At 42.9% G+C, this 16677-nt stretch overlaps 1 protein-coding gene across 8 annotated transcripts in view; it reads left to right on the top strand.

Moving 5' to 3' along the window:
* Positions 1-16677, top strand: part of LOC136714214 (polyhomeotic-like protein 2) — a 69564-nt gene that overhangs the window by 24182 nt on the left and 28705 nt on the right. For all 8 annotated transcript variants that reach the window (XM_066691577.1, XM_066691575.1, XM_066691576.1 and 5 more), the window contains 4 exons: positions 2457-2681; positions 10720-10881; positions 13569-13646; positions 14159-14320. In XM_066691577.1, coding sequence (XP_066547674.1) covers positions 2532-2681; positions 10720-10881; positions 13569-13646; positions 14159-14320 — 552 coding nt within the window. In that variant the 5' untranslated portion in view covers positions 2457-2531. The remainder of the gene's footprint in view (positions 1-2456; positions 2682-10719; positions 10882-13568; positions 13647-14158; positions 14321-16677) is intronic.

Here is a 16677-nt window from a genome sequence, read left to right as displayed (position 1 = left end):
CAGAAAACAAAGCCCGTCACACTGCTAATGTACTTTTTACTGCACCTCGCGTGTATGATGTACACATTACTGTAATAACACAACAGAGGCCAGGTTATTGAGATATACGAGTGGGAAAATGTCTTACAACATAAATCACCTTTCTTGGAGAAGAGATCTACTTATTCCAACCTGTTGCTAATGTCATCTATATACAATGCTCCCTGTTTCAACAATCTGCGGGGAAGAACTGAAAAGCAGGAAGCATTCCCATGCAGAGGATCTAAGCAGTTGTTGCTACAAAATGTAGCTAATGCTCTCTTTAAAACCCAGAGGAGCCACGAGAAGTCGAGGAGAGTGCCAAAGCTTTTTGTGATTCAACAAATTTGAGAAACGATCCAGGGCAATGAGGGCGCTGTAGGGCCAACCACGTCACGGGAGAAACAGCTGTAAACGTGTCGCTCTCTGCTCGGGGGAGACCGGCCCTCATTCCTCAGTCTCCTCCGGCACCAAAACTAGCGCATGCAAAGCAGATAACATGGCTGATCTTGAAAATACCCCAGACACGTTACGACCGTGTTAAATAGCTTTCTCTTCATTCCACCTATGACTGACAGAGGTCTGACATCGTTCCCTCGCTCTGATATGGGGAAGAGCTTTGTGACATGATTCCAGAGGAAGGACATGTAGGTCACTTGCTTGCTGATAGGGATATGATGTAGATGACATGCTAAGCTCAAAGGGCATCTGCTAAGAAATAAATAATAATAAAAGCAAGACATTATTCAGATTGGGATTCGTGTCGCCTCTATTGCACTGATCCGTTTGTTCAATTAGAATAACATAGATCAAAAGGGAGGGTGAGTTGCAGGTGTAAACTGGATGGACGGATGAAAGCCCTACTCTACAACTGAGTATTTGAGGATTGCATACAAGCATGATATCACAAAAAGGTTGTTTTATGACCATCCACTTAAGATTATTGCACGTCAAACAAGTATGATCATTCAGTGTGGTGATGACAGGAACCTGTTATCTTACTACCTGCCGAAACATTGCTTCGGTCCTCTTTCTTTTAAAATTGATCTATTATAAAGAACTGAAATTGATGCAAGGGTACAATAAAGGTATAACTAAATCAGAAATCAATTAAACACAGAAGCCTTGTACCGGACGCATAGAAACATGTCTGACATTGGCATTGCTTGCCACAAAATCTTTTCATTAGTGTATATGTTGTCTGATTAATTTTACACACTGAGTTAACGTGATGTTTTCTGTTGCTTAAGTTTGATATCATGTTGCAAAGCGTGTTTACCGTCACCAGCTCCAACGCACAGACTATCAGGCAGGCAAAGTAGTACGGGACTATAGAACGAGATTTGGCTCATTTAATGCATTTCAGAGATGTGAGATAGTCTCGTGTTTCTCTAAATGGCCTTTTAAGCTGTCAATTTGTTAGTAACCTGACGCCCTGTCCTTTAGTCCTGTGCCGGGGCCTGCAAGGTAGCAGGGTGAGAGGTCACAGGCCAGGGGGAGAGCAGCTCCCAGACTTGAGCCTTTATAGCTGGATATCAAAGTGTAGGAGAGAAACTGTTGAAACACGTGTCAATCCCAAAAACCTCACCAAGGATAATGACGGCTGGCAAACGAAACTCGTGTCACGATGAAGCATGAAACAATTACAGAGTTACGTTTATGGCTATTTAATTACCGGTGGGACATTTGTATTTAGATTGTATGTTGTTAAAGGGATCGTTGAAAGCCGACAGACAACTTAACTGCCTTAAGCTCTGCAACATGCTTTAAGTACCATTCCTAATTCCTTACCTAAATGGGTTTTGGCTTGTTGGTTCATCTGACACGATCAACAGCCCACTGGCAACTGAAGCTGGATTCAAACTCTGTGTGATTAAACTACTGGGCTAACAAGTTTCTCTTAAAAACAATGTTATTTGAAACTAAGGAACCCAAAGTTTTTCCTCATAATACTCCAGGTGAACTAACATTAAAACACTGTAGTAATAATAATAAATCCATTATTTAGTTAATTAAAAATGCATGTACCATGTATAGCTTCATGTCATTACTGTCTAGCCCTCCGTGAACCCTGTGTCTATCTTGTCAGTCCTTTGGGAGAGATTGCGTTGATGGATGAAAGAGGGGAGAGGACCATCACAACATCAGAGCAGCTCAGCTCCGTGAGACGAAAACGAAGCCGCTGCCCTCCAACTCAACACCCAGGGGGGCTTATCAGACACTCAGCTTCATTTATCTTAGTCTTTGTCCTTACTAAAGGGTCTTGGTCTCTATTCAACACTATATTAGAAAGGAAGATTTAGATTCATCCACCCAAACCTTCCCCACAAAAAAAGCTTCAGGTACAAAATAGAGAAGATATCAAACTAAAACAAGACGCTGAACGAAAGCCCCACTCCTGACCTCCCCCTGTCCCCGCCTTCCCTTTCTCCCGCCAGGTTGACGTGGGCCTCTCCGAGCTGTAGCCGTGGATCCAGGTGGTGTGAGCTCCAGTGAACCAGGGGGAAGGCACCATGGAGAGTGACCCAGTGCCACCCACCTCCAGCAGCGCTGCCACCTCCACCGCCAGCAGCACCAGCAGCACCAGCGCCAGCAGCAGCAATGGGAGGCAGACGGTGCCGCAGATCGTGTACAGCGGGATCCCAGACAGACAGACCGTCCAGGTAAATAAAAAGCTCTTTGTGAAAGGATCACAAACTCCCCCGAAACACGGAGACTGGTCTTAAAGGGAATGCACGTCTCATTGGATTGTTTTTGTGAGTCACGGAGGGGTTTGATTTGGTTCAGCTACAGCTCTTAAAGATTGGTTTGCACATGTAAGCGTTCCTCTGCCAACCAGGACACTTTGGGAAGTAAGTGGTCATGCTACTGCAACGGCTGGCAAACAAGAACGACCTTGTGCCTGTCTATGGATGTGACCCGCTGTTTGAGGGAATTTTGAGATGCTGCTTCACTAACATTCAAGGAATTACTTAATTGGGTCAATGGATCAATACGCAGCTGGCAAACAGCAATGGCAAATGCACAATCACTTAACGGCAGCCTCTACTGTGTTGTAATGCTTCTGTGGTGAAACGTGCATCCAGCTGTTTTGAAAACATCACTGCAGACACTTACTATTACTGCTGGCAATCATTTACTTTGCCAGTCACAGAGATGACTTCCACTGCTTGCCTATATATTGTATAATACTACACTGATGTGATGTGAAGTTTATAGAATATGATTCATGCAGTGTAAGCCTTTTCCGCTTAGTTTTAAAGCAAGTTCTCCACAAAGATATAAGGGGAAAATCACTGCCATGGACAGGCTTTCAGTCATTAAAAAAAGATACCATATAATCCCAATTAATCAACCAGTTAATTAGCTTGCACATATACATAACTTCAGATAGAAATCGAAATCTCACCCCAGGAAATGTAGCACAGACCGTTGGCCACATTTAGAGATCTCTGATGCCACCTGCTGGACAGATAAACAGTGGACAAATTAATGTGACTATAGTGAAACTAAATGTTTTATTAACGTTTAAAAATATTGTTATAGGTAACAATTATCTTTACTGTCTGCTGGAATATACAGAGTAGAACAACAGTACCTTGCAGCCAAATACTGATTTACTTCTAAAGATGTTTTCAGCGGAACAATACCCAGAGAGGAATTATGGGAAAAACAGAGAAATAAATAATTGATAGTGACATTTATTATTATTATTATTATGATGATGATGATGATGATGATTATTATTATTAATGCCACAACCTTTGTTTGGCCGGTCAGGTCCAGAGATATATGAAAAACCACAAAATACCCCAAACAACAGAAGTTCTAATGTATCTAAAACAAACTGCTTTTACCTAGAATGAGAGGGACTTTTACGATCATATCAACAGAATTAAAACTCTAAAAACAAACTTGTCATTTGGCAGTTAGTCATTGTCATAACAAGCTCAATTAGATTAGTGAATTGGTTAGCCAGAATTAACATATTCACATGTGTAGACAACAAAACGAGATAAAGCATCCGATATAAATAAAAACAACCCAAACAAACAAATCAAATATTCACTTCAATCATAAACTCTTCAAAGCCAATTTGTAAATCTAATCTAGTGGACCAGTGAGATTTTATAGAAATGGACAATCTGCTTTTGGACAATTGACTATTCAACTATAAACATCCACCTCTAACACAATTCAAACAATACAAACTTCCCAGAGTCCAGTCACAGTACAGTATCCCAGAGTCCAGTCTCAGTGTCCAGTATCCCAGAGTCCAGTCTCAGTGTCCAGTATCCCAGAGTCCAGTCACAGACAGTACAGTATCCCAGAGTCCAGTCTCAGTGTCCACTATCCCAGAGTCCAGTCACAGACAGTACAGTATCCCAGAGTCCAGTCTCAGTGTCCAGTATCCCAGAGTCCAGTCACAGACAGTACAGTATCCCAGAGTCCAGTCTCAGTGTCCACTATCCCAGAGTCCAGTCACAGACAGTACAGTATCCCAGAGTCCAGTCTCAGTGTCCACTATCCCAGAGTCCAGTCTCAGTGTCCACTATCCCAGAGTCCAGTCACAGACAGTACAGTATCCCAGAGTCCAGTCTCAGTGTCCACTATCCCAGAGTCCAGTCACAGACAGTACAGTATCCCAGAGTCCAGTCACAGACAGTACAGTATCCCAGAGTCCAGTCTCAGTGTCCACTATCCCAGAGTCCAGTCACAGACAGTACAGTATCCCAGAGTCCAGTCTCAGTGTCCACTATCCCAGAGTCCAGTCACAGACAGTACAGTATCCCAGAGTCCAGTCACAGACAGTACAGTATCCCAGAGTCCAGTCTCAGTGTCCACTATCCCAGAGTCCTGTCTCAGTGTCCACTATCCCAGAGTCCAGTCACAGACAGTACAGTATCCCAGAGTCCAGTCTCAGTGTCCACTATCCCAGAGTCCAGTCTCAGTGTCCACTATCCCAGAGTCCAGTCACAGACAGTACAGTATCCCAGAGTCCAGTCTCAGTGTCCACTATCCCAGAGTCCAGTCTCAGTGTCCACTATCCCAGAGTCCAGTCACAGACAGTACAGTATCCCAGAGTCCAGTCTCAGTGTCCACTATCCCAGAGTCCAGTCACAGACAGTACAGTATCCCAGAGTCCAGTCTCAGTGTCCACTATCCCAGAGTCCTGTCTCAGTGTCCACTATCCCAGAGTCCAGTCACAGACAGTACAGTATCCCAGAGTCCAGTCACAGACAGTACAGTATCCCAGAGTCCAGTCTCAGTGTCCACTATCCCAGAGTCCAGTCTCAGTGTCCACTATCCCAGAGTCCAGTCACAGACAGTACAGTATCCCAGAGTCCAGTCTCAGTGTCCACTATCCCAGAGTCCAGTCTCAGTGTCCACTATCCCAGAGTCCAGTCACAGACAGTACAGTATCCCAGAGTCCAGTCTCAGTGTCCACTATCCCAGAGTCCAGTCACAGAACAGTATCCCATTAATGAACGTTATTTGTTTTCACAAAGATTGACTCCCTGACTGAGACACTGCTCCACCGCCATCTGTTGGAGAATTACAGAACTGCAGTTAAATCTGAAGATGCTGTTGCACACTTGGTCCTATTGTCAGCATTTCAATCAATAGTCTTGCGAGTATTTTTCCACCCCAACCATTAAAACCTGCTTCCATTGTATGTCGATTCCAACCAATGTTAGGAAAGGGGCTTTTGAAAAACAAAAAAAGAAGAAGAATGGAACCCAACCAAAAACATATATAGCATTTATAAATGCATTTGTGCTATTGTGGCATAGTTTAGATCGAAGGTAAATGTATTATTCACTTCTAGCATATACAGAACACCTCTGAATGTGGGAATGCAAACTCCTTATGGGATGAGGGTTTTGATTACAGAATTCCACTCAATGCTGCTGTTTAAGTATTTGCCCTTTTCCCCCTCAAGCTTTACTTCTATGCATACTATTAATTCAAATTAAGCTTGAACATCACCATTGAGGGGGATCATCGTATTTACCAGGGTGCCCAGAGGAGAATTAAAAATAAGGCAACACACTAATTTCTTTCATTAAACTCTGAACTACTTTTACCGCAGTGCAATTCTCATTCATAAATATATACATGTTTGGAATCCACATAGTCTGATCTATAGAGAGGTTTGGAATTTAAATCTTGGCTCAAAACTATCTCCTCTTGAGCCAAAGAAGACAAAGAAAAGTTTCCCGTTTCCACTTCTCATCTAATTTGTCCGTATGTTGAGAGAAAATAAACTAATTATGACACAATGTAGTACACAACTATGTGTGTGTGTGTAAAAATTCACTTTGCATTGAATTCACAGCCATAGCATGGTGATGAATAGAGGTAGTGACTCACAGGGCCAGAGTGGACGACTTTAAGCCTAAAAAGTAGCTCTAATGATCGAAAACAAACAACACATCCTACAGGAGCCGTTTCGTGAGGAAATGTAGCCGGACAGTCCTCTCTGTTTTCTCCTCTTAAACCCAAAAGCAATCCATCAGCCTCCTGTCTGCTGCATAATTGATGACTGCACCCAGGGAACCCAGCACTGACCTTTGGCCTCTCCTGCGGATTACTTGACCTCCAATCAATGCTGCTAATTTTTTAAGCGAGTTGTCCACAAGCAGAACTATTTTTAAATGCACTCACACGATCTATAGTGGATTGATAAACTACTATAAACCAAGCAGGGCTGAAACATATTTATACACGTTCATTTTGACAAGGAATTGCCAGAGATTGTACATGTCTCTATAATATAAAGGAGGTTTTGTGTGCAAAGAATCACTCCTACCAACTTTAATCTAAGCTAATTCCCAACAGTCACCATAATGATCTAATTGTTGTTTATTGGAAGTACACATTTTCACAGCTTTATCAGAGACAGGCTAGTAAATCAATTGTGCTGCTTATGTTGGAGAGTCGTTAATCAATAATGATTTAAAATGCTTATCAATAAAGAAGTGTAAAGGAACGTTCATGAATGAAAAGTCTTGTTTCAAACCATCAAATCACTGACTCCATAAAACACCGAAAGAAATCATGGTCCCCAGCCGTCAAAATAAGATCTCACTTACTATTAAACCAGCAACCGAAACATCAGCCCGGGCTGACTCAACAAACAAAGGACAAAAAGGAAAGACTTCAAAAGAAGTGTCCACAGGACGGAAAATGCAATTGTCCTCTTTCATAGGCCAAGGTGCAAAGGGAGGGGAGGGGAGCGGGGCCTGAGGCTAGGGGTCTTAGGTCACCCTTTCTTTGCCTGTTGCCAGGAAGCATTTTAGGGTCTTGCGGAAAAGGGGGTGGGGCTCACTGGACAGAAGAGCAGGAGTTTGAGGGGCAGCCATTGGAGGCCATTCAATAAAAGGAAAACAAGAGAAGACAAACAAGAGGCCTCACTCTCAGTCTCACTGCCTGACTCCGCAGCCTCGATCTCAGGGGGCCGAGGGTTTCATTCAGGCACAGCCGTCACCTCTCACACGTGGGGAACGCATGCTCTAGTTCAGACAGAGAGGAGTGATTCTGGACTGGGGCACCTCAACACACAGACCAGGCACCTGTGCAATCTCCCAGCTCTTGCATTTCTCCAGGTCGTGAAGGCCTCTGCGTTACGAATCAAGTCTTTCCAAAGCCTGGTATGTGTGCAGATTTTGTTTATTTTTTAATCTTCTATACTATAACCTAAACATATATAGATATGCATCTGAACAGACTGATATAAGGTATATATATTATATAATTATTATTATTTTTCATACATTTATGTCTCATTTTTCATCAAGAGGACCATCTAGGCCAGACACAAATATACAGTGTTGTCTTTAATTAATTAGTAGAATCATTCACTAGAAACAAGTGCTCATTATATTGTAGACCATTAAATATTTAAACTTTGACAGCTGTACTGGTTTAATCATTTACATGTGTATCTTCTATTTTAACAAGAAAATATATTGACAGAATATTGTTTATGGTGTCACTGTCCACCCAGGTGAAAAGGTAAGCAATGATACTTTCTGATTCATTGAATACCTGCCTGGTATTTTTGTTTTGTGTTTCTAGGTTTGGTGTAAAATAACACAAAATACTTACACTTCTCCCTACAGTATGTACTAGTGATCAACACAGATAAAGGCGTGTGATTCAAAGCAGACAACATTCTCTTTTAAGGAGTCATTCCAAAAAACCCCAAACAGTCATCGCTGTACACTGTGTTACACACTGACACATTCATCCACGATCTATTGATTCTATTCACTTTTTAATCTGCCGTCATTCATTTCAGGGTATAATTATATTTTCTTTTTTTGTAACTCATTGTACTATCAATACCTAAACATGACATATACAGGTCTACAGTCAAGGTCACGGTGACATTGGTTCTGAACCACAATACAAGATAAAACTCCCCCAACACACTCTCCTTTATTCTTAGAAAAAATAACAGTTAAAATACAAAATAACGTTTGTCTGGTTGTCTATATCATACTCCTACAAAAACCCCGGCTGTAGTACATTTCTGACTGTGCTGGTCTTATAATGCTGCTGGTGCCTCGCTTTTAAGTGGAAACTCTTGCTTCACAAAAAGGAAACACCTGAACTGAGGCACAGACCGTTTGTAATGGGTTTGTATCAGATTTCCTGTTTCTGAGGCTTTGTACCGGGGTCTGGTTTAGAAACTGCGTTACTCTCTCAAACTCTCTGACCAACTGTGCTTTGGGGTTCCTTGTGGTAACACCTGCCTTTAACGGCACGGACTCCATTTTATTGCACTATTATATGTTCCACACTGTGTGACGAAGGGGTTTGGTGGTCAATGATTTTCTGTTAAATGCAGGGAATCACCGTGAGTTAGCTGTAGTCTATGGTATGGTAACATCTAGTGTGGACTGAGTAACAGGGAGGTTAAGTTGCTACTAGGAGGTGTAAATGCTTAGAGGAATGTCATGGACCGATGTCTCACCTGTAAAGGATGTTGTCTTCTGTTGTGACATCACAGAGGGGTGGAAATCAACCATCTCAGCACGAGAGAAGTGCAGAACCTCCAATAAACAAATGACAATAAAATAATCATCACGGAACATCAACATGGAAACTCCACGATGTCACACGATTTCCAAACATCACAGATGTAATTGACTATGGCTGATTTGAAATGATCTGTACTCCGCTGTCTGTGAGACGCATAGATACGTGATCGGATGATGACAGGGGGGAAATTGAGAGACAGAGCAGTTGTTAAAAGGGCAGGGAAATTGAATGCACTAAAAAAAAAAAAAAAAAAAAAACTCATTCCCTTCGTGTTCAGTGTGGAGCCGGGAGAAGACAAAAGCCCAGTGTCATTGGAGTGGATCGGTTTAGAGAGTTGTCAGGGCTGTTTGTAAGCAGCGTGAGAGATTGAGCTGTCAGGGAGGAAGGGATGGAGATGAATGGGGTCTGTGCTGCGCTGGGCTGATAGATTACCAGGGTTTCCTCTTTGGAGAAGCAAGGCCCTCATGCTCAAGATGAATTTAAATCACGGAGTATCGTGAGTGCTGTGTTAGTGAGACAGGGAGGCTTGTGTTTATAAGCGATGCAGATTTTACTCACAGAGAATGTGTAAATATACTTTACATTGCTCAGCTTCAATGACATCCATGACGGATAGGCCCAAGTGAGTTTATGGGCTGTCCCTCACTTTTGGTTCTTAAACACAGTCATGATGAGGGATGGAGAGTAAAAGACACCCAAACTAGAGAGGAAAACATCAGCTCTTGATTCCGACACAGTGGCAAAAGGAAGAGGCCTGGGCTTTGTGGTAATGGTGGGAGCTCGGCCTTGAAACTTGCCCTCCCTGTGCCGTTTAGGGGACAGGGTGTTTCTGTACGTCCGGCTCCGGGCTCGGGGGAGCGTCTCTGTCCAAGCCCTGCGATCTGTAAACAAGTCAATATTGCAGCCCCCTCCCATGGTAGCATTTGTCGTTTTACAGTGATGGATCTTCGGAAGTCCAGGCTGGCTCTGGTGGGCCCTGGAGGGCCGGGGAATGTGGTCTCGCTGTCGCCACTGCGGTGATTGATGGAGCGGCTGAGACGCGGGGAGCTGACCCTGGCTGTCGGAAAATGGCCGTTCCCCAGCCGTGCAACAGGCAAAAGGGCCTAGTATTAGTGTTACTCTTGGCCAGGAGATGCCCGATGAAAACAGCGTAACGCAACACATGTTTTGACCAGAGAGTCCAATGAGGGAGCCTAGGAAATATTATGGTGTTTGTAAGTGAATTGCTATATATAAATAAAACTATATAAAAAAACATGAGTGAAATTAGCCGGGTAATGTGGGATGAAATGGTGCCCGTCCTAGTCTGCGCCGCCTCATTAACAGCCCATTCCTTGGCAGACTCCACTGCCAGTCCTACAATAAGCCCGCTGTGTGGCGGCTGCCTCAGCAATCTCACTCCGGTCCTTCAGGGGCGCTTTTTCCCCGAGTCTATCAACACAGTTGTATAATCCGTAGTTAACTTTTTAATGCTAACACTTCTTCTTTCTGTCTTTTATGTTTAACGTGCGGTTTACTCCACAGTGCAACACTTACAGACATATCCTCAAGTAGCACTGCGCATGAGCCTTGGTGTGAATGCGTGGCATAGGGCAGGTGTGCGGTTCTGGCTGCGGCGGATGCTGACATGTGTCGTTTGTGTCCCGGCAGGTGATCCAGCAAGCCCTGCACCGGCAGCCTAACACGGCGGCCCAGTACCTGCAGCAGATGTACGCCGCCCAGCAGCAGCACCACCTCATGCTGCAGACCGCCGCGCTGCAGCAACAGCACCTGAGCAGCGCGCAGCTGCAGAGCCTGGCCGCCGTGCAGCAGGTCAGAGTCAATTCACACACAAGTGTCGTTTATTCTGATAACTTTGCACTGTAGGTGGATCGATTCTGTTCTAAGAAATACAAGCAGAGAGATCTGAATGTTTTCTTTCCCAGCACTGCTTTTCAGTTGTTATTTTAAGATGACAGGGACACTTCCCACTGCCAAGTAAAATCAGAGATTGCTCTGACTGCTTGAGCAGAGAATAGTTTATTTTTACAAGATATTTGCTAACCCCAAAGGTAGGGCAAACACTGATGAAGGTGCTTATCAAACCTGATATCAGCTGAACAGTGCTGAAAATATAAATATGAGATGCCTTTGATGCAGGGAGGACCGCAAAACAAATATATTGGCTTATTGTGAACTACAGAACCAAAGAGAAACATTTCTTCCTGCATTTTTTCTAATGTCTGGTAAAGGTCAGAGCTGTCTTCCTCAGGCACTGATATTAAAGTCACCATAAAACGAGAACAAAAGCAGACTGAAGCCGTAGCAAACACAAGAGCAACAGCAGAGATTGAATGAGTCTGCAAATGGCCTCCAGTCTCAAGTCAGTGCAAATTAATATTCTTGTCATTCCAGCAAAACAGGTCCCCATACCGATATGCCTGCACCGTGCTTCGCTCGCTGGTGTTATTAATTGCTTAATTATGATGAAAAGTGAAAATGCACCTTGTTGAACAACACACACCCTCAATCTCCTGCTCAGATTAGTTGTGCCCATATCCTTCTTCCTTTGCCACCTTTTCCAGAGGCTTTGTTTCTCTGTTAAACACATTCGTTACATGCATTTCCAGTGTCATGTGTACACGCTGTAGCTGTTTTATTTATGTATCACGCCTTGCTTCAGCAGCCATCATCCTTGACCCCGGGCACGTACTCGTGTTCTCGCCGTCAGCTGTAGGGTGGACTGAAAGGCTGAAATTTGTATTGATTACGTATAAAAGTTTATGTAGGGATGGATTTACGAGTCCTGTCTGAAATGCCGTGGCCTGATGGAGGATTTGAAACAGGTGACCTTCATAGAAAAAATATAGTGTACATTTCTCATTGTCAAAGACCGGGACCGGCGTTCGCTTTCATTCAAGGAACCCAGAGGGTGGAAATCAAAGTCACAGAAAACAGCTGGTACTTTCAGAAAATGAATTAACATTCTCCTCTACCTCCAAAAAGTCCAGACACCACATTTCAGGAATGTGTTGGTGATCTAAACATGTGTGTGTCTTTAAAGATGAGACTCTTTGACTCTGTTTGCTCTAATTAGACCATAAAGCAGAGTTCAAACAACCACACACTGCAATTACAAAAATGATGTACTGATTGATATTGAAGATGTTGGAAATCTTCCCCTTCTGAGTAATGAGAAGGAAATTCATTAGCAATTGTATGCATGTCTTTAACTTAAGTTAAATGTCTATGTCATGTCTATCCTTTGCATATAAAATAGACTAAATAAATCTGCCATACTATAATGCTATAATATATTTAGAACAAATATCCTTCTTTCATAATCTCAGAGTAGGGGCTGATGTGGGAATTGTTAAAAAGTAGTGCAGAAAATAAAATACATGTTTTGACTTGCTCTTAAATTGGTGAGTTCCTTAAATCTGTCACTAAAATATAAATAAATCATATCAAAGTGAGGAGAGAGCATTCCTACTTTAACTTTTGAAACATTTCCTGGAGGATATTGCAGAAACCTGAGTAGGCGAACTGACCCAGGCTTTTCCCCCCTGAATCTGGACTGGGTAACTTCTTTGTGCTGATTTGAGCTAAACAGTGACGGCTGACAGTGATGAATTTCACTTTAACTTGAGGGCATACGGCTCTCTATCATGAAGAACAGAGCTCAGTGATATACCAGGCAAGGTTTCAACTGAATCCAGCAAAAGCAGTCATGCAGAGGAACTACAAAGTTTTTACAGCCATTAAAAAGGGAGACGTGTTCAAAGAGTGGGGGTGCACGATCTCTAATTCTCAAACAGTCTTCATTAGGTATTAAATAAAAAGCAGCCATGTATGCGGGTGAATGCTGATGAATAGTGCACCGCCGCTCCCCAAGGCGAGCTCATTTCATGCAGAGGAGCCGCAGATGTGGACAGATCTAAACGCTCAACATCCGCTTCTGACACGGAGAATTGATGATGCTCGGAAAAGGCTTGGCTGGCCTGCAGCCGCGCACAGGCCCATCTCAGTGCCGAACACAGGCCTGCTGTTGAGCTACAACTCGCACGTGAACGCAGTTCTGGATGTCAGCCAGATTGAAAACTAAACACTTTTCTCGAATGGAAAGATGTTAGAACATATTTTTAATGATTTATTCATTCCTGAAAGTGATTACTCAAAAGCTACCATACTGCTTCTGGTCGTATTAACCTAGAAGATGCTAAATGGCGCTGTCCTCCGAGTCTGTTGCATTGAGCAGTCTTAGAGTAGTTTAATAAACTTAAGAAAACAAACAAATAAAATGGAAAGGTTGTCATGTGAGGGCAGGCCTGAGGAACGGCCTGTTTCCTGCACTGTGTTAAATGGTTGTCCTGTTTATGTTAATGTCTGAGCTGGGCTTCCCTTTTTGTAAAGGTCCTGGCTGTGTAGTAACTGTGATTAATGAGCCTGTGTTTAACCTACTTCCCCCCCATCTCTCTCTCTCTCCCTCTCTCTCTTCTCTCTTTCGCTCTCTCTCACAGGCCAGCATCGCCGCAGGCCGACAGGGATCCAACCAAAATGGGACCACATCCCAGCAAACAGCATCCTCCCAAACGACCGTAAGTCACAGAGAAGCACAGATATTAAAACACCTTCCCACTCCCCTCTCATTAAAAAAACATGTCTGTTCCAGCCGGAGGGAGAGATCTCAGTTGTCTGTTCTCACAGCCCTGCTCTTCTAGACTGTTCTCATAAATAGTCTCGTCAACATCCAGCGTGTTCCAGTGCAGCCTGGAAACGGCAAATAGTGAGGTCGTGAAAAAATACAGCTTTATAGATCACTAAATAGATGTTACTTCAGCGGAGAAAGTGCCTGTAGGCCTAATGGTTACTGATGAGTTTTAACAATTTGAAACAGGAACAGATTTAATTCCTCAGAGATACAAGCCTAAAAACACGTTTAAGAGATTCCCATTTCTTGTAAAAAAACAAACATGGTAGCTGATAGTCTGATGATAGACTATAGTATGGTATAATAATTGATGCGTTGTCTTGTGGTGGCTTTGTAATGCCACTTGTGTAACTCCGTTGCACCCTCCTGTTTACTCGCTCTTGCCCCGCCCTCTCACAGATTAACCTGGCCACCTCCCCTGCAGCCGCCCAGCTGATAAGCCGGGCACAAAGTGTCAACTCCACGCCAACGGGCATCACACAACAGGCCGTCCTCCTGGGCAACACCTCCAGCCCCGGCCTCACAGCCAGCCAGGCCCAGATGTATCTGCGTGCCCAGATGGTAAGCTTTAGCATGCTCTACAACACACACACACACACACACACGTACACTTACGCTAGCTCACCCATACCAGGCGTAGTGCGTTGTGCGTGTGTTTATGTGTGCATGTATGTGCTTGACTCTTTATTGTATTTGCACATGCACAATACCCTGAGGGGGAAAAAACCCACGCAAGTATTGCAATAAAAAACAAGTGTCTGATTATTGCAAAACAAACAAGTTGCAATAAACGCTGCTTTTTATGATCTGGGCCTGCTGTGTGTGCATGTTCATTATCAAGAGTGTCTGCTGTACATAAGTCTCAGGCAACCATGTCCTCTGATAAGGTATCAGCCTTCTTTCATTATGGAGGGTATTGAGATATTGACTCAATACAACAAATATTGCTCTCACCAATACCAGCCATTTTTAACTCTTAGCCTATATTTGAGAATAGTAACTGATTTGAGCTGCATGAGAAACATTTATTTCACTGATCGAGATGTCAACGTTGCCTTTCTATACACGCTTCGAATCTGTTGGACAATTTTGGGGATTCCTCCCTCTAATGTAGGTTAAATAACTGCACCTGATCATAGAATTGTAAACAAGCTATAAGAAATCGGCAACAGAGATTGGAAGCAAAGAAATATCATTTGCAGTATCAGTCAGATTCAAGACAACAGGTCATAGATGAGCCTATTTGACAGTGACTGTGTTACAAGCCTTCATAAAGTGCCAAACACGTTGACAGCAGCTTGAGTAACAGTACACTTTCAAACACTAATAAGCAATCCATGATTTCTGATTTCGAAATATAACTATACTATAGTATATAAATGGCTGAGAACTGCAATATTTTAAAACCATTGTCATACGCATGTACTTCTTGTAACGTTATACCTACTGTATAGCAGATGTGTACCCTAGTGTGACGTAATTGGCATTTACATATCTAGCTCACGTGTACCGCATACATTCAACAACGCGGTGAATGTTGTCGTTGTTTTGAATGAGCTGAGATTTTGCCCAGTTTTCAATCTTCCACAGCTGGCAGGAATTTGTATTGACAAAGAAAATATTTAAATATAACCTAAAGATGAAGCAATTATTCATTTTCACTGACTCAAAATCTCAGCTTTGGCAGATACCACATTTGTGCTGGTCCTCTGTAACTTTTCAAGTCTGTTTTATCTGTACTATTTTGTAATTGGATGAGACTCTGTAACAAGGCTACATTATAATGCCCTTGTGTGATTTCAAAGAAAATTGAAAAATGTTTGGCTTTGTTTTCTGGTAGTAGATTAATGATTAGATTGAAGCAGTCAGAAAAATAAAACCGATAGACATCCCTAGACACGTTGGCCTCTTTAATCAACAGAAGACCGCAGCAATGTGACTCTGCATGCACGTACGGGAAGCAAGCTTTGAATGTCAGGCATGTTTTCATCCGGTCCGCAATCACGTTCAAACCGGATTGCCATGCCATCATTTTTCACGACCATCTCATCATCCCAAATTGTGGATGTAGGATTCACACCCCCGATGTGCGATTTATACATCTGTTCCCCATTTCCCGTCCAAAGTGCAATTCTTTATGTGGAGCCGAGGTTTAGGAAAAAAGATGGTGGCATGGTAGCAATTAATTTGAACAAACGACGCCTGATGTGGAATATAACACACATATGTGCTCCCCAGGACAATTTTAATACAGATGGTTTTCAGGGTTCAACCATCACGGGCATTGATAAGATAACTACAAAAAACTGCAATCCATCCAACTTTTGAAATACATAACGGATGTTGTTGAAGGTTATGGAATGTTTTTTTGACATGTTACTTGAGACTGCTCGAATAAGCAGCCCTGCCAGCCTTCAAAAAGATTTACATTTGTGAATACAAGATTTCTCAAATGTTCTTGAGCAATGTATTAAAATACTGTGTTGTGCAAGTAAGGGCTGTTTCAGATTGTAACAGAAGCCAGAAACACTTAGACAGGAAAGACGTCAAGAGTTATTGGCTCGCCCGTGTTGTGCAGCGTTTCATTTTATTTCACACAAAAATTACACACAACCAGAACTGACCGAGCTGATAAATGTGAAATAACGATGAATCAGTGCATCTACAGGAAGAGAAGAAATGCTTTGCTAGCATTCTGGGACCACAGTGAGGTTCCTATTTGTTACTGAAGTAGACTTCTCTGAGGCGAGAAACACTTTAGCTAATGAAAGCAGCGAGGCAGGAGGCTGAGTGTTGGCCCTCTCTTGTCAACGCAGATTAAACCCAGTATAAGAAATCACCCGTTCAGCACAATCACACTCATGCCCTACCTTTTGTCTCAGATGCTTTGTGTGTTCCTCGGCCATGTGCTGTCTGGA

Source organism: Amia ocellicauda, chromosome 18, assembly GCF_036373705.1.
Source record: "Amia ocellicauda isolate fAmiCal2 chromosome 18, fAmiCal2.hap1, whole genome shotgun sequence".
Classification (NCBI taxonomy): domain Eukaryota; kingdom Metazoa; phylum Chordata; class Actinopteri; order Amiiformes; family Amiidae; genus Amia; species Amia ocellicauda.
This window is presented reverse-complemented; position numbering and strand designations above follow the sequence as displayed.